This window comes from Gymnoscopelus braueri (assembly GCF_963280865.1).
Source record: "Gymnoscopelus braueri genome assembly, chromosome: 23".
Classification (NCBI taxonomy): domain Eukaryota; kingdom Metazoa; phylum Chordata; class Actinopteri; order Myctophiformes; family Myctophidae; genus Gymnoscopelus; species Gymnoscopelus braueri.
The window spans coordinates 37,373,076-37,394,764 of NC_137625.1; the positions used below are offsets into that span (position 1 = coordinate 37,373,076).

General features: G+C 41.7%; 1 protein-coding gene across 1 annotated transcript; it reads right to left on the reverse strand.

Moving 5' to 3' along the window:
• Window positions 1-1,215: 1,215 nt before the first annotated feature.
• sypl1 (synaptophysin-like 1) lies at window positions 1,216-20,767 on the reverse strand. The gene is made up of 5 exons (XM_080421854.1): window positions 20,531-20,767; window positions 10,118-10,236; window positions 8,949-9,153; window positions 6,370-6,561; window positions 1,216-5,728 (listed from the first exon to the last, which is right to left on the reverse strand). The coding sequence occupies exons 1-5, from the start codon at window positions 20,600-20,602 to the stop codon at window positions 5,597-5,599; spliced, it is 720 nt and encodes a 239-aa protein (XP_080277980.1). The 5' UTR covers window positions 20,603-20,767; the 3' UTR covers window positions 1,216-5,596.
• Window positions 20,768-21,689: the final 922 nt, after the last annotated feature.

The following is a 21,689-nucleotide window of genomic DNA, read 5'->3' on the forward strand; positions in this document are numbered from 1 at the left end:
CTCAATGTATTCTTACTTACCAGTGAGGAGATCCTGTACAAAAATCTAGTTATTTGGTTGACTTTTTTGATTACTTTAGTTGCCATTTTATCACTGGAAAGATTTGCCTCTAAAATGGAGCCCAGGTATAGGTAATTAACTCTTTTCTTGTAATAACATTGTCAACCACTTTTACTGTGAAGTCTTCGGCCTTGCCGAGGTTAATTTTGGACGCAAAGAGAATGGATTCAGTTTTACCCAGGTGTAATGATAGTTTGTTATCAGCGAGCCAGGTGCAGATTCTACCGAGTTCAGAGCTGAGGGCTTTTTCAACCTGCAACTTGTCCCTGTCCGAGACCAGCAGAGCCGAGTCATCCGCGAACAAGAACAAATTGCAGTCACAAGCTGATTTCTCTTTAACTTAGGATGGCCTCCCCTTCCAAGTTGTACAACCCTGAACAGCCTGTGGGTCCCAGGCCCAGGGGCCCAAAGGTCAGGGGGGACCTCTCAAAAAATTGGGCCAAATGAGACCCAGTTCCAGAGCCTGGATCTGAATTTCAGAATGTGAACCAAAAAAGACCCCACAACATACAGAGGCTTAAAGTTACATGCCAATCGGACCAGCGGTGCCCGAGATGAGCTGTTCACAGGGAGACAGATATAGACAGACTGACTGACAGAAAGAGACAGATGGACAGACGGACTCACAGGTTATAATCACAAACACGGGTGGGGTAGGATGGTGGGCAGGCTCAGGTCTAGGGGCCCATGTGGACTCAGGATCCGCCCCTGCTTCCTTGTCACTTATAGTTATATTGAGCCTGTTTGTGACAGCGCGTGCACACACACACACACACACACACACACACACACACACACACACACACACACACACACACACACACACACACACACACACACACACACACACACACACACACACACACACACACACACACACACACACACACACGTTGCGTTTGTTCCCCAGAAGACAAACAGCAGTTTGTAGATCACAGGATGAATCAGCAAACAGGATACAGAGGACACTCTGTCTGTCTGTCCTGGAGACATCATAAATCTACCTCTACACAATATTCCCGTTTTCCCTGGACACCAGATAGACAGCTTTAGAGCAAGAGCAAGTGATTATAGTTTAAGCCATGATAGTTTTACAGCGATACACTTACATTTCTTTAATCCCTCACAGGTAAGAGACGAAAATGTATTTTGATTTTTTTTATTGTAAAAAAAAGAAGGAAAAGAAAACATTCATAATTTGCACATTACAGAATGTGTGTCCTTGTGTGTAAGCAGCCCGTCTGACAAGTTAAACACACAGGAATCATTGACTCAAGCTAAAGACATTATCTGAAGATGATTACATGGGTTTGGAGGCATAACCAGTACACCATACACATTCATTTATCTGTTTTAACTTTGGCATTGGACTCAGACTTCGTGCGTCAAGCATAGCAGATCTAAGCTCACAATGTGGCTGCTTTTGGCACGCGTCGTACAGGGAAGCAGTCTTTTACAGAGATAGTACAATTGAGAAGGACAGAGTAGCGACTACTGGCTAGTTTATATAGCCTACTTGGTGTAGGATTCAGTTTGTTGGGGGGGTCAATGTCTGCTTTTTCTCTGGTCAGACTGAATCAAATAGGTAGGCTACTTGCATTTACTACTCACTCTGTGTCTCAGAGGACTGCTGTGGACAGGTCAGAAACCGGCCTACCAGTGACATCATCGGCAGGCAGATTTCAAATAAGATTTCAAACTTTTATTGTTACAGCAAGAATGGCCTCTATTATAGCATGCTAAATTTACAGGAAGAGAAAGGCTGTACTTTATTTTAGGTAGACAGGTTTCCGAACTGTCCATAGCCACTGAAACGTAGAGTGAGTAGACGGAAGTGGTACCATCTTATAATGAGCATCAGCGAGGACCAATTATATGAAGATAAGGTTGAAAATGGTTGAAGTTCTCCTTTAAGTGGTTAAGAAAATGTTTCCCCCCGTTTGATTTTTTTTTTTACAAACCTGCTTTGTTGTATGACCATGTCGCTCACAGAATATATTTTCTGCAAGCAAAAATAGAGAGACACATGGGAGAAGGTACTGAAACTATTGGATTCTGGACCAGCAGAGGTTTGTGAGGGTCTAGAGGCAAAAACCTTATTCACCACATCATTTCTGGACACCTGACATGTTTACTGTACTGAAGGCCACACATTTTTTTTACTGTACACTACGGTACATAACATTTCCACCCCCCTCTCTGAACCTCGCTAACCTGTCTTTCTATAACTGTACTCTCTCTCTACACACTCTTGTCATGAATAAAGCAGAAATGCAAACAAAATCATCTTTACACTCAAACAATCAATACTTGGTCAACACTTGAAAATAATCCTCATAACACTTAAAAAATATACATAAATCATAAAACAACAAAAGCCAGCTCTGTGATTGATTTGTTGATGGTTCAGTGAGTAGAAATCAATTGAACACATGAGCAATTAAAACAATAAAAAATAAAACAATAATACAATGAGGGAATCATTTGTTTAACTTCACATCAGGAGACATGAAGAGAAGATGAAAAACATTGCTTTGGCATTACTCACAAACTGACTGAGACTGAAATGAAAACATCGAAAGACTAATGGAATTGAAAATACTACATTTGTGCTACATACATTAAACAAAACTATAACAATATTTAAAAGCAAAAATGGACGCAAATAAAGAAGGACACAGCCCCCACTGGTACCTTGGCAGAGACTGAAACTTTGGAATATATTCAGGACCTGACACATGCCAAACATAGGGCACATTTAAGCGTAATTGGCAAAAATAGCTGATCTGATAGCTCACAAGGCGTCGCAATGCGACTCCTTGTGAGCTTGTAGATCGCCTATTTTCGCTGAACGACACCATCAGACAACAAAGTATACATCAGGCTTTACATTGCAACTAAGCAGCAGCTTTGCTGTCCAACAGACTTTTCTTCAAGACTATATGGTGGTCACATCAAATGCATTTTCAAACCCCTTGCATTAAAAGGGTGACCGGTTGGCCCGGGAATTGGCAATGCGGCTCTCCTGCGTCAGATGTTAATGCGATGGGACTTGTCCTGACGCGTCGCATGTTGACGAGGACGGATGATTTCCTATTCTCTGTCTAGCGGTATGCGACTCAAATGGTGTTGAGTCGGCAGAAGTGGACCTCACATCACTTGGCACAACCACTTGCTCGCCTAGCGGCTCGCACGGGGGTGCCTCATGGGGATCAAGTCCGCTTCTGCTGGAGCGCCTGTCTTGTTTGAAATGTTTTTAGCGGACGCATCTACCTATGATGAGTTGGGGGTGACAACAGCACTTTTGCATTCTAGTGTGGGCAGGTCAACTGGAAGTGTTGAAAAATGACGCATGGTCTGATTTTGCCCCAACGTGTCACCACCTACGGCAAAAATTGCTGATCTGCAAGCTCACGTTGTAGTTGTGAGCTCAATTTGTGAACTGTCAAATCAGCTATTTTCACTGAATGTTTGCCTATTATGACATGCCCAGAATAGGGATGTTATGGTTCAAGTGGTTAAAACAAATATTTCCATTTTAGGTCATTAGGTTTGTTCTCATCAAAACCTTGTTACAATGAGCAGGCAAGGGTTGAGTGCCGTCCTCAAAGATACTTCATGGGTCAATTAATCTGAGGTCAATTATGTAGATACCACATTGGGCACTGGATCATACGTCAATGTCGCTGCCATATTGGCGCGGGCAACCTGCCATAACTCCACTGCAAGAAATTGTCGTCCAGGTCGTGTACAAGTAGCCTACCTGGAGAGTAAAACTAGTTTTCTGTTTTATAATCATTACTGTTGCTGTCTACGTAAGATAAGGCAGTCTGGTCATGTAAACCCACATTTCTAATTTATCCAAGTAACCTGTATTCCATAACATAATTACAACGTCTGGCATTTGAAACAAACTAAACTGCCTGGAAAACTCGTTGAATATTCAGCAAGTTATGAATTGTGGGAAGAACTCCTGCTTCAATAGACATACTGTACATACACTGTGCAGTACTACTATATACTATAGGAGACGCAGCTTGTCCTGACCACTATGGCAGCCGCGTCGATGCATCGCTCCAATGAACAGCAGCAGCCAATGCCGTATCTACGTCTATATCTATGACTAGTAGTACCATATGGGGACTAGGGATGGGTATTGGCAACAATCTCACGATACGATACGTATCACGATACTTGGGTCACGATACGATTATATTGCGATACGCATCACGATACTTGGGTCGTATCACGATATTGGGATATATTGCGATATATTGCGATATATTGCGATATATTGCGATATATTGTGATATATTGCGATATATTGCGATATATACATATATCACAACTACATATTGTTTATATATACACTACATATTGAGTAGCTGCAGATCTGTGATAGGTTCTTTGAATGTTTTTCATAAAGCCTGTATCTGACAGTATACAGTATCGCGATACAGTATCGCGAAATAAAATATCGCGATATATCGTGATATCGATAATATTGCCCATCCCTAATGGGGACCCATTAACCCCATGATCATTATACTGTAGATCGATAGCTACAGTATATAATTGTTGCTGTATAGTTTGAGGCTCCATGGCACTGCTGGAGGAATTCATCCCTGGATTGGAACACCAGGTGAACACAATTATAGAATACTAGCAGCTGTCTGGAGTCCATAAGACTAGAGCTGCTTGGAAGCAGTGGTACGGATAACTATGACATGGTTCCATTGCCTCTTTTCCTGTTGATATGATCAGTAAAGTGCACAAAACATGTAAAGACTGTGCATCGGAAGGCACGTGGTCAATCTTTAGCATGCTAACTGCATTGCATTGTCGCTAGTTAAGGCACAGGACACAATAAGGCACATTTAAGGGGCCGTGTCCACAGGAAGGCACTTCAGCACCTCTTTACCATAGAAATGAATGGCAGAAAAGCTCTGGCAGCTCAAAAATGCTGTCTGTGAACATGGCCCCTAATAGACTTTGTAGAAGTTACAGCAAACCCTGGATGCGACAATATGCACAACCACACTGGCGGCTAGCTCACTGGAGGAATGATGCTTATATTTCTCTTTTCAGTGTTTCCACCGATTGGTTGTGCACGGCTTGATCTGGATCAGAAAGACACATTCTACTTACAATATGGTCATTGTAGTCTATTATACTACTTCACTACTTTAGTCCACCTCCTGTTTTCGCTGTAGGCTGCAGGTGAACGCAATTGGAGTCAGAGGTCGGAGACTTCTACAATGTTCATCTTCTCAGTACTGATAAGGCCTCTATTCAACAAGGCCCAGGTTTGCACTGTAGTTGTACCACATGATGGCTGCTTCTTCAATCGGATCGGAATCGGATCATCTCTCTGTCTTCATAGGCCCCTTGTGTGTGTGTGTGTGTGTGTGTGTGTGTGTGTGTGTGTGTGTGTGTGTGTGTGTGTGTGTGTGTGTGTGTGTGTGTGTATGTGTATGTGTGTGTGTGTGTGTGTGTGTGTGCGCGCATGCATCTGTGCGTGCATGCGTGTGGTATATTAGATGGGGGCAGGGACCTGTGGTCTTCCAGACCCTGGCTGGCCAGAGTATTTCTGAGAGTGCCAGCGGGTCTCCTTGTACACAAACCACGCATTGCCCGCCCACACAAACATGTTGAGGAATCCAAACACCTGCCAAACAGAGAGAGAGAGAGAGACACAGAGAGAGAGAGAGAGAGAGAGAGAGAGAGAGAGAGAGAGAGAGAGAGAGAGAGAGAGAGAGAGAGAATGAAACAAACTTGAAGATCTTGTTTACTTGCATCATAAGGGGTAAGGCCCTATTAGGCTGCTGTACTTCATACAAATCAAACATGAGCTACAGCCTTTCCCTAGAGCAGTGGTTCTCAGGCTGGGGTCAGGGGACCTGTGGGGTCAGGGACCGCCACGGGTCCCCAGCAAAGTGAGGAACAGTTTGAATTCACTAAAAGAATTTAAAGAACGCATAAGATACACTCTTCAGATCATAGGTTTAAACTTTTTATATTTTATACATGTTTCAATATTTGTTTTTAAATCGCTGATCTACAAGCTCACAGTGCGTTGTGATCTTGTAGATCGGCTATTTTTCTTTAAATGTTTGGGTGTCCTATCCGACACCAGGGTCTAAATGTCAGCTGTTAAAGCAATCCTACAGATTGGTTAAAATAACATTTTCTTCATTAAAATAAGTTCCAGGTTGCAGCTTTAATGTCAACTGCTTACATTGTAATGTAACATTATTACTATATTACGTGGTATGGCACTGTTTTGTTTTGTTTTGTATTTCTGCTCACCACAGAGATGTTGAGGGTGCGCATGTAGGCGAACTCGGTGACCTGGCAGGTGACATCGCTCTCCTTGCACAGGGACAACGTGTTGCTGATGCCCTCCTCGCCGGTGGCCTCCTTGACGTTCTGCAGACCTTTAGCCCAGGCTGAGGAACACACCAGCCACAGCAAGGCCAAGGCAGCTGTCACCCCGAAGTCCTGGATGACAGAGGACATAATACGAGGAGGCAGAGGAAGCCCCCAGTCAGAGAACTGTATAACAGCTTTTACCTTTAGATTACCGACTTAAAGGAATAGTTCACCCCCAAAATGACTTTTTTTTTGCATTCCGGTAGGCGACACAAAGAGTCTCCTTTGTGTCTCCTACCGGAACCGCTGGTCATCAAATTATTGGCATAGGAATGCGACAAAAACAAAACATTATCCATGAATTCCAAGTCTCCATGGGGTGACTAATCGATAGGAAAAAAAGTATTTTTTGGGGTGAACTATCCCTTTAAATACTATACATCTTGTTGACCATCCCCTAGGGCCCTACACTTGGTCCACTTATTTTTGGGCGGTGAAACCGCCCCTATATGTGAGGTTTGGATATTGGCACACCAAATCCTGCGCTGTGATTGGCCACCAGTGTACCCCCCTAACCCTGCACCGTGATTGGCCAATCACAGTCTATTCAGGACTGTGATTGGCTAGGGAAACATGACACATGTGCATAGCCCTATAAATAGGACTATGCACTTAAAAAAAACACATTTATGTTTTTTTTAAACACATTTATGTTTTTTTTAAGTGAATCACACATTGTGGGTGGATTGGTTGACTCCATTCAGTATTGTGATTAGCTAGCAAGACACCGCCCACTTCACACTGGGTGTGATTTTTTCCCTTTACACCAATCTTTTGCTGAATAAATAAATGAAAGAGCCTCACAAAGTGTTGTGTTGTGAGCATATAGATCTGCTATCTGTATCACGATGTTCAGCATTATCTTTGTTGAGGGGTTAATGTTCCGCTAATAGTATTCTGTGATTCTGAAACACCACCAAAGTTGTGCTGAAAGTTGACTCCAGTGATGTGACGGGAATCAAATCTGTGAATGTGGAAATGACCATATATGACCATATGCTCAATGCCATAAAATGCAAAATATTTTATATTAATGTTATGTTGTCAATAAAATCGTAGTGTTTTGCCAATTATTTGGGGCCCCGCTTGCAATATCCTCACGGCCCACCAGCGGTCGCCGGCCCACTAGTCTCGCAAGCAAGACTGTTGCCTCCCACAATTTTCAAATGCTTCCGTCATACAGTCTGGAGCACAGAAGCTCTGAAAATGATCAAGCGATAAAGCGGATGTGAAGCCTCCTCCCCACTTGCGTTTAGTTTTTACAGTCACCATCTTAGGTGTTTCAGACTCTATATAGCATTCAGGAGGTGTAGTTCACTCTATATAGCATTCAGGAGGTGTAGTTCCAGACTCTATATAGCATTCAGGAGGTGTTTCAGACTCTATATAGCATTCAGGAGGTGTTTCAGACTCTATATAGCATTCAGGAGGTGTAGTTCCAGACTCTATATAGCATTCAGGAGGTGTAGTTCACTCTATATAGCATTCAGGAGGTGTAGTTCCAGACTCTATATAGCATTCAGGAGGTGTTTCAGACTCTATATAGCATTCAGGAGATGTAGTTCACTCTATATAGCATTCAGGAGGTGTAGTTCCAGACTCTATATAGCATTCAGGAGGTGTTTCAGACTCTATATAGCATTCAGGAGATGTAGTTCACTCTATATAGCATTCAGGAGGTGTAGTTCCAGACTCTATATAACATTCAGGAGGTGTAGTTCCAGACTCTATATAGCATTCAGGAGGTGTAGTTCCAGACTCTATATAGCATTCAGGAGGTGTAGTTCCAAACTCTATACAGCATTCAGGAGGTGTAGTTCCAGACTCTATATAGCATTCAGGCGGTGTAGTTCCAGACTCTATATAGCATTCAGGAGGTGTAGTTCCAGACTCTATATAGCATTCAGGAGGTGTTTCAGACTCTATATAGCATTCAGGAGGTGTAGTTCACTCTATATAGCATTCAGGAGGTGTAGTTCCAGACTTTATATAGCATTCAGGAGGTGTAGTTCACTCTATATAGCATTCAGGAGGGGTTTCAGACTCTATATAGCATTTAGGAGGTGTAGTTCCAGACTCTATATAGCAGAGGTGTAGTTCCAGACTCTATATAGCATTCAGGAGGTGTAGTTCCAAACTCTATATAGCATTCAGTAGGTGTAGTTCCAGACTCTATATAGCATTCAGGAGGTGTAGTTCCAGACTCTCTATAGCATTCAGGAGGTGTAGTTCACTCTATATAGCATTCAGGAGGTGTAGTTCCAGACTCTATGCATTCAGGAGGTGTAGTTCCAGACTCTATATAGCATTCAGGAGGTGTAGTTCCAGACTCTATATAGCATTCGGAGATTGTGGAATAGTGGTCTGGCTACGCGAGACTACCGGCCCACAGGTTGAGAACCACTGTTCTACAACATTCTACAATCTGCACGTCGGTAAACCGTGCAAATACTCACAAACATGGGCCCAAAGTCGGAGTCCTTGTAGACGTGCATGTAGCCTAGATACACCAGCAGAGCCACCATCGTGTACAGGAAGCAGATGATGGCCACGCCCACAAAGAACTCTGCCGAGGAGGCGGCGTCTCCCACCATGTGCGTCGTGTCGACAGAGTGGTTACAGAGAGTGGTGTTTCCATCGATGAGGGGAACCTGACTTAACCTGCACAGTGAAACACATCAATGTTCATTTATCCTGGACCGGAAGTCTCGCTAGACGAGATTTAAATCTCGTCTAGCGAGACTTCGGGTGGGGCGCATTCAAGACAATCACGTGGCATAGTGTAAAAAATATGTGATCTAGCGCAAGGCCTATTGGCGCGCGTTTTTAGCTGTGGCGGACCCGGGATCGAGTTATGACATATTTCTACTGTACCATTCATCCTAGGATATCATAACATCATAGAAAAGGTAAGAAAACTGTGGGGCAAAATTCCTTTAAGGGATAGTTCACCCCCAAAATGACTTTTTTTCTATCGATTACACACCCCATGGAGACTTGAATTCATGGAGATGTTTTTGTTATTGTGGCATTCCTAAGCCAATAATTTGATGACCAGCAGTCCTACTCTCCGGTAGGAGACTCAAAGTGTCAACTTTGAGTCTCCTACCGGAGAAATTAGCATATTTCGGCCGGTCATCAAATTATTAGCTTAGGAATGTGACAAATAAAATCAAGGCTTCAATGTGTGTGTAATTGATAGAAAAGAAGTACTTTTCTGGGTGAACTATCCCTTTAATGGTTGGAGTAAATTTGTTCCATTTGTTCACTCTCAGCATTAAATTAACACAAGACTAACTGTAAACTTTCCGTGTACCCCTAGGAGCCCCTCAGAATAACCCTAGGGGTACTAGAGCTCCCATTTGAGAAACACTGGAATATAATATATCAGAAAAGAATATAACAGTGGTCCTTGAGAAGTTACGGACTGTCTGTAACTCCGAGAGTGTACAAATGGAACAAATGGTTCCATTTGTTACACTCTCAGAGTTAGGATTTTACACAGTAGATCGGGGTCCCCGAGACAGAAAACTGTATGAAATGAGGGTCCGTGGCATAATGCATATCAAACTGGGGGTCCTTGAAATTAAACAGTTTAGAGAACCACTGGAAGATGTGAAGTCACCTGAACGGGTAGTGAAAGCTGGCGGAGAGTGTTTCATTCTTCCCATCGCCGCAAAACAGAGAGATAATGTTCCTCCCAGAGTAGCCACCACAGCTTCCAAAGGCAAATGTAGCTGTGAGCTGTTTAGAGAGAGAGAGACAGAGAGAGAGAGAGAGAGAGAGAGAGAGAGTCAGAGAAATCCTCTGTCTAGACTGATATGGGAGAACACTGTTTAGTTTTCAGACAGTAACAACGTAACGCGATGCTGAAGAAAGCTTGTATCTCCGTCGTTAAAAGGTTGCTTTCATATATGAATGCCTTAATTCATACTTCGTTGTATGACAGTAGGCTATATCGTACAAAAAGCAGATTTACAAGCGCACAAATGTCACATTTGCAACACGTTGTGAGCTTGTAGATTGGCTATTTTTACTATTTATTTTACATTTGATTTTCTTTTTTATAACTCATTGTTTTGTGTGCCTATAATGACATGCCCAAAATATAAAATAGACGGCAGGTGAAAGAGGTTAAGTAGGCCTATATGTCTGTTGGTATAATCAATATTTAACCAATGAAAAGTATCAACAAGAACATGTGACTAAATTACTACACGTTATTTTTTTCTATTTCCTGAAAAGTAGCAGTTTTGGACATAAGGTTTCCACCCATCAGCGATGATAACCTCAGTCCAGCAACGCGACTAAAACAAAAACACTGAGACGAGTTTTACAGAGGAAGAACACAGTCATCTATAAATGAACCCTAGCTGTCAGTGTTTTCTGACTGATTCATTCATTGGAATGCCTGGAGTGCTCGCATTGCCTGATGAAAATGAAATCAAGGTTCATATGTCTGGGTAAACAGATCAACACAGATGTTACAAACCTGGGTGTGATTATAGATTCTGATCAAAAATTTTATTCTCATTTCAACAAGGCCACAAGAACAGCATTTCTTCATCTCAGGAACATAACAGCACAGCAAAGTTTCACATGTAAACAGATGGCAGTGAGGTCAAATGGTTTTAACCAGAGAAATGAAGTACATAATTTTTTCACCAGAGCCAGTGTAGCAGATGTGAGCCATCCAGCTTTTAAAAGTAAAGCGGGCAGGGAATCATTTACTTACATAGGAGTCACACAGTGGAACAACCTCCAAACCAGTGTCAAGCTGACAACCAATCTGAGGTATTTTAAACAGCAGACAAAAAGCAGGTCTATTAGAAAAGGTTCCCCTATAGAGGGTCAGTAGTCTGGGAAAAGATAAGGGAGCACTTGTTCGTGTGTATGTACTGTATATTTTAATGTCATGTATTTTGTACTGTAATGTATAGTAACTTGTGTTAATTGACTGTTAAATGTGAGAGGACCTCAACGGAAATAAGTCTCAGGACTTTCTTGGGTAATCCTCGAACTGCTGTAACCATGTGGTTTTGCTTTCAAATAAATCAAAAAAAAAAAAAAAAAAAAAACAGAAGTATCAGAAGAAGGTAACATATGATGCATTATGGACCAATGGGATCGTTTAGGTGGTGCCCCAACAGTCCAGGAATTCATTATCAAAAGGCAATATAGCAATTTCATCACTTTAGTCACTTATCAAACGACACAGGTAGACAATGTGTTTTCACTGTGGCCGTCATAGACAGTCTATCGATAAAGGAATAGCAGGACAGGACAATCCCTTATAAAAAACGTAGTCTTTGTTTTTGTTTTTTAGCCAATATTAATGTGAAACGTCTCAGTCCTCATCACAGTGTTTTATGCATTATAATGATACATCAGCGCTGATGAGTCATTTTCACTGCGGTCCTTAAGGATGCTTCAACCATAGAGGAACAGGGACTTGACAAACCCTCATTAAAAAGCAGCCACGCTGTAAAAACACTAGTTGCACACATACACACTTCAGTTCGGCATTTCCTTTGAAATTCTTTCTCGGTGCCACATAAAGGAGTCTGAACCAGCATGGAAACCATGTGACACTAATGCTCTCTTTAAAACCAGCAAGAGAAATTCCTCCAGTCAGCGAGGTAACCCCTGAGCTTAATCTGTAAACGCTCTTTTGTTCAGCTAATACAAGCAGGCATCCAAGACAGCAGCATCTGTTATGCAACAGACAAAACATGAGCACCTCTGTTTAATTCACTAGATTTGAAAGGAATATCTTTCTTTAATTCTCATCCTGATATGATATCATATTGTGTACGAAGACTCAAGGCTGAAAAATGTGTTTGTTTTTGTTTGTTTGTTTGTTTGTTTGATTAGTTTCCCCCCAAACATGGCTGCACTGACGAAGACTTATGCAAATTGCATTGTGAACAGCAAAACATTCACTGTAAACCAACTCCAGTGTCTGAGTGGCTCAGTCAGGTACAATAGCTCAGATTACTTGAATGAGTGCAAATTGCACACAGCAAAAAATGCACAGTAAACTGCAAATAATGGACTGCAAACTACTAAAGATGCACTGCTATCTGCAAAAGATGCACTTCATCCCTTTATCAATTGCCTTGTCGGTCCATCTGCAAGCTCAAAACACAACACACATCGCAACACGATGCGTTGTGAGCTTGTACATCGGCTATTTTCAGCAAAGAGATTTCCAATTCAATCCAATCCAACTTTATTTATAGAGCACATTGAGTTGACCAAAGTGCTGCACATATACCAACAATAAATCATAATGCAATACAAAAAACACAATACAATTAAACATTAATGCAAATATCAATCAGGGTTTAAAAGCCAAGGAATAAAAACATGTTTTTAGATGGGTTTTAAAAACAGGTAGTGTGGGAGCCAGCCTGACCTGGTGAGGTAGCTGTTGGAGCTACAACTAAAAAGGCTCGCCACCCTCATTGCTTAAACCTCGTCTTAGGGACGACAAGCAGCAATTGGTCAGCTGACCTCAGAGATCTCGATGTAACATATAATTAGATTAGACTTGTTGTAGAGGGAATACATGGAGGGGAACCCATATACACTCCTGGGGGAACTCTGGTCAACTTAGGGTCAAGTAAGGTTTGAGTGGTTAACGGTAAAAATAAGGTCCATTTTTCAGTAACAGACGATCCATATATTCCCTCCCCTGTGTGGTGTTTTCCTCTGTTGGATCACACAAATGAAGAGAGGAAACAGGGTGGCTGACATCTTGGAAGTGACAGGCAATGGAGGAGATACGCTTTTCTTATAGCCATGCAATCATAAAACAACTGCTACTGTTCCAGTGGTCAGTAATGCTAGCAGAGGAATATAGCTGTGCCTTGTTAACCTGGTCCGCAGGCTGCCAAGAAGATAGACAGCCGTGCTATGGAACCAATTTAAATTGAGCCATATGGGTAGAATTGCCTTTCATAAATGTTCTATTAGACTGGAAACCATGGAACTGACACAGGCAATGTATGACAGTAGGGCAGTATGGCAGGCTAATGACCATAAGATGGCTTTGAACCTATGGTGCATGCAAGAACGCCTACTGCACGTGTGCATGGTGTGCTGAGTCAACAGAACATCATAAGGCACTGTTTATCAACCAGAGGTCCACGGACCACTAGTGGTCCATGGCCTAATTACAGGTGGTCCTTGGGAATGTGTTTTAACCTATTACCTCATTTTAGATTTTAAACACATAAACCATTATTTTATACTTTAGCTATTCAAACATAGATATACAAGCTCATTGCGCGTCACTTTGTGCCACGCTATGAGCTTGTAGATCTGCTATTTTAGAAAAATCGTGAACATTTCTTTGAATATAAATATTATATATATATTTAAGTGATTTTTTAAAAACTCAAATCTTTGCTTCTGGGGGGTTCCTGGAACTAAATATTTTGAGACGGGGGTCCGCGGTCAAAATACATAGATCATTTTGGGGTCCTTGACCGTTTGAGAACCACTGAAGACATTTTTTGAATCGGGTCCTCAGGTCTTAATGGATTAAAATGTATATTGTTTATATTGCATCAATAAATAAGTCCATCAAATGTAAGAAAATGTTTGAACTATAATAGACAGACTTAGTGTGGGGGGGGGGCTGTTAAGGGCTCCTTGATACACTTAGTTGTGCATGTAGGTGCACGCACATAATTACGATCTACAAGCCCACAACGTGTCAGGCAGCACAAGATGTTTTGAGCTTGTGGATCGGCTATTTTCAAATAACCAATGTCTAGGGTTAAAGTGGTTAAACTGATTGCGATGCCATACCAACAAATTTTGCTGAGCAGCCCCTGGAACCCCCCCAGGAAACCCCTCAAGGACTTTGAGAAACGCTTGGCTTTACTAGAGTTTGCTACGATACCAAAACCACGTGGTAATCTTACAGTAAATGTTGCTTGCAACAGAACCGGGTATTGATACGTGATGCTCCCACAAATGTACAAACAAACTGAGACTTATGCACCCATGTGAAACCACACGTATGTAACTGTACTGTGCTGTATGTTCAAATATACTCACTCACACACCCTCAGGCCTATCCAGATGTTTCTCCAGATGTGATAGCCCACCACTTCCTGTTTTTCGACCTACACATCGCACGCCCGCACACACATGCAGACAGACACATTTGCTGACCGACTGCTGTCACACACACACGCACACGCGCACACACACACACACACACACACACACACACAAATCCACTCCTCATACATTCCTGAGCAGAGTAGGCCTACTGTAACTTCCACGACGACTACAAGATCGCTGTGTCACCCAGCAAGAGCAACTGCAACAACCAGCATGGAGCCAACACACACACTAACTAACACACACGTCCACACATTTTACTTCCTCAACCCAGGTGTTTGCATCTCCTTGCCCTTTGTAAGCCAAACTCATCCAATATGGGTATTTCCCACTTTAAATGAAATCTCCACCATTGGCCCCAGCCTTTCAAATGTTATGTTCTCTCCAGACAGAGATGGGTTATTTGCAACAATAACACCCAGGATTTGAACCCAAGTCTCCCTCGTGAGAAAACCAAACATTGTTCCGTTCAGTCCAGAAGGAATCCCCATATGGCCGGGGGGAGATATTGGGCTTATGAGCTTCGGGCAGGGTCTAAAACGTCTCAGTGGAAGAGCATAGGACCACCTCCAACCACTGCAGATGTATTATTTACAGTATATTGTTTTAGCATATACCATACAATAAAATAAGGTTTTATTCGTGAAAAATAAGTCCCGGATTGCAGCTTTAATCCTTTAGTCGCCCAGGGTAGGTCTGCTCAGCTAGCATTACCCTATGACTCATTCATACAGTTACATTCACACGACACAGTCCTTGTTGACCACCGCGAGGACATGATGAGGGGAGTAAGGACCTTGGTTTTAGTCACAATGTATGTCACAGTATTCAGTACAAACTGATTCTTTTTGCTATAATGTCTCTTAGGTTCTTCAGCAATTGAGTTACTCCCTGGGAAAGGAGTCCAGAAACTGCTTAACCCATTAAGACCTGAGACCGATTCTACAAATGTCTTCTAAAGCCTAACAGTTTTCTGAAAATACTATATCAGTGGTGCTCAAACTTTTTCATGTGAACGACCCCCAAAATTATATGTATTTGGCCGTGGAGCCTCATCTCAAATCATGTTGTTCCAGGGACCCCCAGAAGCAAAGATTTGAGTAAAAAATGTTCGCTTAAAAAAATGTATATATTCAAAGATTTGCACACATTTTCACGATTTTTCTAAAATAGCAGATCTACAAGCTCGAGTGCCGCGCTGTGAGCTTGTAGATCTGCTATTTCTGAATAGCCAAAGTATGAAATAACGGTTAGGGTGGTTAAAATCTAAAATGACACGGATGCGTTCCCGGATTGAATGGGTTAATAATGATTCCTTACAGATGGTCCAGTCAGTGATGTAGCTGTTAAAAAAAAAAACATGTTTGGACCCACATGTGGAACACTTCCTGCCAGAGACCTCCCTCCCTCCCTCCCTCCCTCCCGGGCCTCGCTAGTCACCTCGGCTGTCTCAGCTTTCATCCATCTCAAAAAAGAAAAAATACCAAACGGGAATGAACTGACCACTTCCCTTCACAAAATGAGAATAGTGATCTTTACAGGCATTTCTTAACCATTTCTCGAACCCTATAGTGACCCTATTCTGGGCATGCCATAGTAGACGAACATTTGGCCTAAATAGCAGATCTACAAGCTCACAGCGTGTCGCAAAATCGATTATTCGATTATTTTTGTATAATCAGTGATTAACTGTTGCACCCCTATAGTTTCTTAATCAATACAGTTGGAGTTGCATGCACAGTTGGTGCATGCGATGCTGTGTGTTCTGTATGTAAAGTATGTGTGCTATCTCCAACGTATAAGCAAATGAATGATTATTAGATATCAACCAGGTCTGCAACATAATCCAGGTCATAATGTTAATGTGGTGGTTAGGAAGTCCCTTTGCAAATGACACACACACACACACACACACACACACACACACACACACACACACACACACACACACACACACACACACACACACACACACACACACACACACACACACACACACACACACACACACACACACACACACACAGGCTAAGAGACTTGCGCATGAGTCTCTTAACAGGACAGATGGAAAAATATGGACACGCATAATGATATTTTACAGTGATCTGTGTGTACGACTATAGGGTTTCATGGCCTATATGTTTCAAGGCCTAAACACGGGTCGTGTTCATGTAAAATGGATGGATTCCCAAAGAAATTGGTTTCCCGCAGGCATGATGTATTTGCCATGATATACTGCCAAAACATTTCCAAACATCTGCAAATGCTAGGATGCTGCAAATTAGGATGTGTCAAGTACTGTGTGCAAGTGCGTTAGGTTTGTGTGACAATATGACTGTGATATATTGTGACATATTGTGTGTGACGATGTCAATCATTTATGCAGAGAAATAACTGTACCATCAGGGTTGGATTTGCTGGGGGGCTTTTCATATCCTATATCCTCTGGTCATCCATGTTTATGGCTGGTGGAGATACGTATGGACTATGGAGAAATATACTGTATGTTGCCACATTAACCCTGGCGTAAATTTTCGGGTGGCGAATTTTTTAAAATGTTCTAAATTTGTAAAATAGTTTTTCGTTAAAAAAATTATAGCGAAAAAAGCAGATCTAACAAATTGTGAGCTTGTATAGTGATAGATCGGCTAGTTTATGTTATTTGTCGTATGACAAAGTAAATAGGGCTTAGGTCATTGGTTCTCAAAGTGGGGTAATATATTATATTATTATTATTATTACCAGGGGGTCCCCAGCAAAATGAGTTAATATAGTGTCACAATAATTTTAACCACTTTAACCATATTTTAAAGTTTGGCTATTCAAAAATAGCAGATCTACAAGCTCATAGCGCGGCACAAAGTGCCACGCTATGAGCTTGTAGATCGTGAATATTTGTGCAAATCTTTGAATATAGTATGTATTTTTAAAGAGAGCATTTGTAACTCAAATCTTTGCATCTGGAGGTCCCTGGAACAAAATATTTTGAGATGGGGGTCCGCGGCCAAATACATATCATCTTGGGGGTCCTTGACATGAAAAAGTTTGAGAACCACTGGCTTAGGTGAGAAGATGCCCCCTCCCTCCCCCCACCCTGCGTACATGCCTGTTATGTTATGCGTCACTGCATAAAGGCCCGTTACACTTTTATATTAGTGGTTACAAGATACACTTCTTGTTTTTGCTGTCAAAAGACACACCTCTCTTTCAAACGTGTGTATCCTTTAGGCCTAAAACCATTTGATCCTCCATTATGGTTGTATGTTACCTGGAGTGAAATATGCAACTATAACCACCCACGCCCTTTCTGTTATTACTGAGAATATGGCCTTATTGTACGTATTGTTCACGTTCTCTGTTAAATCAGGATCCTACAATACCAGAACACACACACACACACCCACACACACAAACACACACAAGTCAGATGACTGGCTGTTGCTCCGACCCCCACTATCTATTTCTTGTGTGTGGGTGTGACTATTTTATTTTGTGTGTGTGTGTGTGTGTGTGTGTGTGTGTGTGTGTGTGTGTGTGTGTGTGTGTGTGTGTGTGTGTGTGTGTGTGTGTGTGTGTGTGTGTGTGTGTGTGTGTGTGTGTGTGTGTGTGTATATAAGGAGTGGCATGGGGAGAGAGAAAGCGGCTGAGAGAGGCTGTAAATGTAATTGAGTTATCTGTAGCAGAGCCATCTGACCCAGTTTATTAATGGGTTCTCACCCTATGGTTCTCACTGACAAAATCATGTCTTCTTAAAAGGATCCCTGGCTAATAGGCCTTATATGCCTTAATACATTATGCCCTCTATAACTAAAATGTAAGATTAAAAACACCTTGAATATTGTATTTATTTCAGAAATAGTTCATCTTTTACTCAATAGGGGCAATGCCCGTCGCAAGTTGATGATGTCATTTGTCCATGTGTGGTCCAGCCCTATGGAATGTATGGAATGTATGTGCTAATAAAAAGTTTTTAAAATATAGTTTTGATGCTCATATTAACCTTGGGAAGTATTAAGTTGTTTTTAATTTTTACATGCATTCCATAGGGCTAGACCACACATGGTCAGGCTAAATACATTGGTTTCAGTCCTCTTAAATTGTAACCAAACGTTGGTTGCAACTTTGCACCAAAGTCAACGTCTTGCAGGGTAACTTCCAGGTAAATTATTGTCGAGAAATGCATTATACTATAACTGTCTCTCTTTCATTTGAAGGACAGACCAACAGTGGTGGAAAAAGTACTCACATTCTTTACTTAAGTAAAAGTATCAATACTGCAATGTAGAAGTAGGCTACTCTGTTACAAGCAACACTGAACTAAAGTTTTCATATAATTGTATAAGAGTAAAGTGCAATTTCCTCTGAGATGTAGTGGAGTAGAAGTAAAAGTATTGAAATTTGTAAACACTGAAGACAGTAAAAAAAACAGTTAAGTAGGCCTACAGTACTTGAGTACATGTTACTTTACACCACTGCAGACCAACGGAACTATGCAGAGCCAGGACAATGCTTGCTGGCACATCTATAGGCTACAACACAGCAGATGCAGATCCAGCTGCTATATTGTCAGTCAGATAGGCGTTGATAATGAATCATTTATCTGTGTAGCGTGAATTACATGCAGTCCACGAATACTGCGTGACGTCATAAACTCAGCAAAACTTGCGAGAGATAGCAGATGGTACACAAAACGCTCGCCCCAAAACACAGTCGCCCTGGGGCAACTCCGGCGACCTCGGAACGGTCGCCACCTGGTATTCCTAAACATAACCTCAGTAAACTATGCTTAAACTAAACCTAACCTTATTCCTAAACGTAACCTCAGTAAAACTATGCCTAAACCGAAACCTAGCCTTATTCATAATCTTAACCTCAGTAAAACTATGCCTAACCCTGAACTTATTATTTCTAACATTATCCTCAGTAAAACAAATACTACAAGAATACGCTGGGGGCGAGCGGTCCACGGAAAAAATGGGGGCGAGCGTGTTTTAGGGCGAGCGTTTCGGTTACCATCAGATGTAGCTGGATATATCCTTAAATAAAATGAGATGACAACCCTATCGCGAACACTCACAATAGACATTATGTTATTTTCTTTCTCCAGTAGCCTAAATATTCTGCTTCCACAACTTCTGCACAAATGACCAACTGGCTAAAAACTTTGATCTCATTCATTCTAAGGCCAGACTAGAGCCACGACCTCTTGTGGAAATCCCCGCCCGTAAGTAAAAAAGAGTGCACGTCCCCCTTTCTCCTGCTGCGTACAGTGGTGGAGTAACTAAGTACACATTTACTCAAGTAGCCTACTGTACTTAAGTACAATTTTGATTTAGTTTATTGGAGTATTTCCAGGGGTGCAATGCTCACTGGACAATGTTCTAAACTTCATACTTCTACTCCACTACATCTCAGATGAAAATATTTTACTCCACTACAATTATTTGACAACTTTAGTTACTAGTTACTTTGTACATTTAGATTATCATTACAAATCATACATTAACCACTCCAGTCCAGCCCTATTTAAACTTTGGCTATTTAAAAATAGCAGTAACTGTTGTGATGCAATGCTCCGTGAGCTTGTAGATCTGCTATTGTCAAAAGATTATAATGCATTTGATATGTGAAACAGGACATTCTACACAATGAGTACTTTCACTTTTGTTAGGCTACTTTAGGTATATTTTGATGCCAATACTTTTGTACTTTTACTCAAGTAAAATTTGTATTACAAGACTTACTTGAACAGAGTCTGCATTGCAGTATCGATACTTTTACTTAAGTAAAGACATGTTGTAGGCCTACTTCTTCCACCATTGCTGCTGCTGCGTAACGTTATTATAACACATTAATAACACATGTATCATTAACGTAGGCTACTGTATAGGCTACTCACCCACTCCACAAGTCTGATAAAACCCAGTGGTTCTTTGAGCGGCGTTAAGTTCAGTCGAAATCCTGTCATCATGTCTTCGCCTTTTATGATCGATGGTTTCTCCTGATGGCTTCAGCAGCGGTAGGCTATGAATGGCGGTATAAAAGGTCCGAATGGTTGAAGTTTGGGGGTAAAAGGGAGTAGTTTGACAGAATGACGTGGATCTGTGTGTGCAGCAGCAGCAGCAGAGGTTCTTGCGGTGCGGTTCGTTTGGTGATGCTGCGATACGTAAATAACGGAGGCGGTAACCGTAAGACTCGCCCCAAAACACACGCCCAGCCTCAGCCCCCAGTGGTTCTTGTATTCTTGTATTTGTTTTACTGAGGATAAGGTTAGAAATAAGTTTAGGGTTAGGCATAGTTTTACTGAGGTTAAGTTTAAGAATAAGGTAAGGTTTAAATAAGCATAGTTTTGACTGAGGTTACGTTTAAGGAATACTGGTGGTGACCGTTCCTAGGTCGCCGCAATTTGACCCGGGGCGACTGTGTTTTGGGGCGAGCGTTCTTGTGCGTGCCTATTACTATCGCAGGGCAGAACTATATATATATATATATATATATATATATATATATATATATATTTAACGGTTTAGACTAATTTGATTAAGTTCGCCTACCAGATCAAATGCCATAGTATTCAAATGTATTTAAACTAACCCAACCGATAACAACTCCTCAAATGAACTGTTGCAAGCGCAGTTTCCCCTCTATGGCCTGGCTGTAAAAAAGTCCCTTTCTAAATGTTTGTGCTTCTTGCTGAAGCTGCTGCTTTGTGAGCTGTGTTATTATAATGGTGCTGACTCGGTCATATCATATGACTCTCAGAGCAGAGGACACACACGCACACACACACACACACGTCACAAAAACACACACACACACACACACACACACACACACACACACACACACACACACACACACACACACACACACACACACACACCTTGGAAGAGTGGGCACTAGGGAAATGTGGGCACTTTTGGGGGGAGAAGAGTGGGCACTAGGGAAATCTGGGCACCGGGAAAACTGTATTCCTTCAGATCATGTCTGACTGTCTGTACAAAAAAGTAGTGATGAAAATGGGGCAATTGACCCCACCCTCACCCAAATCCATGTGT

Coding starts and splice junctions, on each gene's coding strand:
- sypl1 (XM_080421854.1), bottom strand. CDS start 20,602: ATGATGACAGGATTTCGACTGAACTTAACGCCGCTCAAAGAACCACTG. Junction 10,237..20,530: donor TTATCAGACTTGTGGAGTGG/GTGAGTAGCCTA, acceptor CTCTCTAAACAG/CTCACAGCTACATTTGCCTT. Junction 5,729..6,369: donor GCACCCTCAACATCTCTGTG/GTGAGCAGAAAT, acceptor TCTGTTTGGCAG/GTGTTTGGATTCCTCAACAT.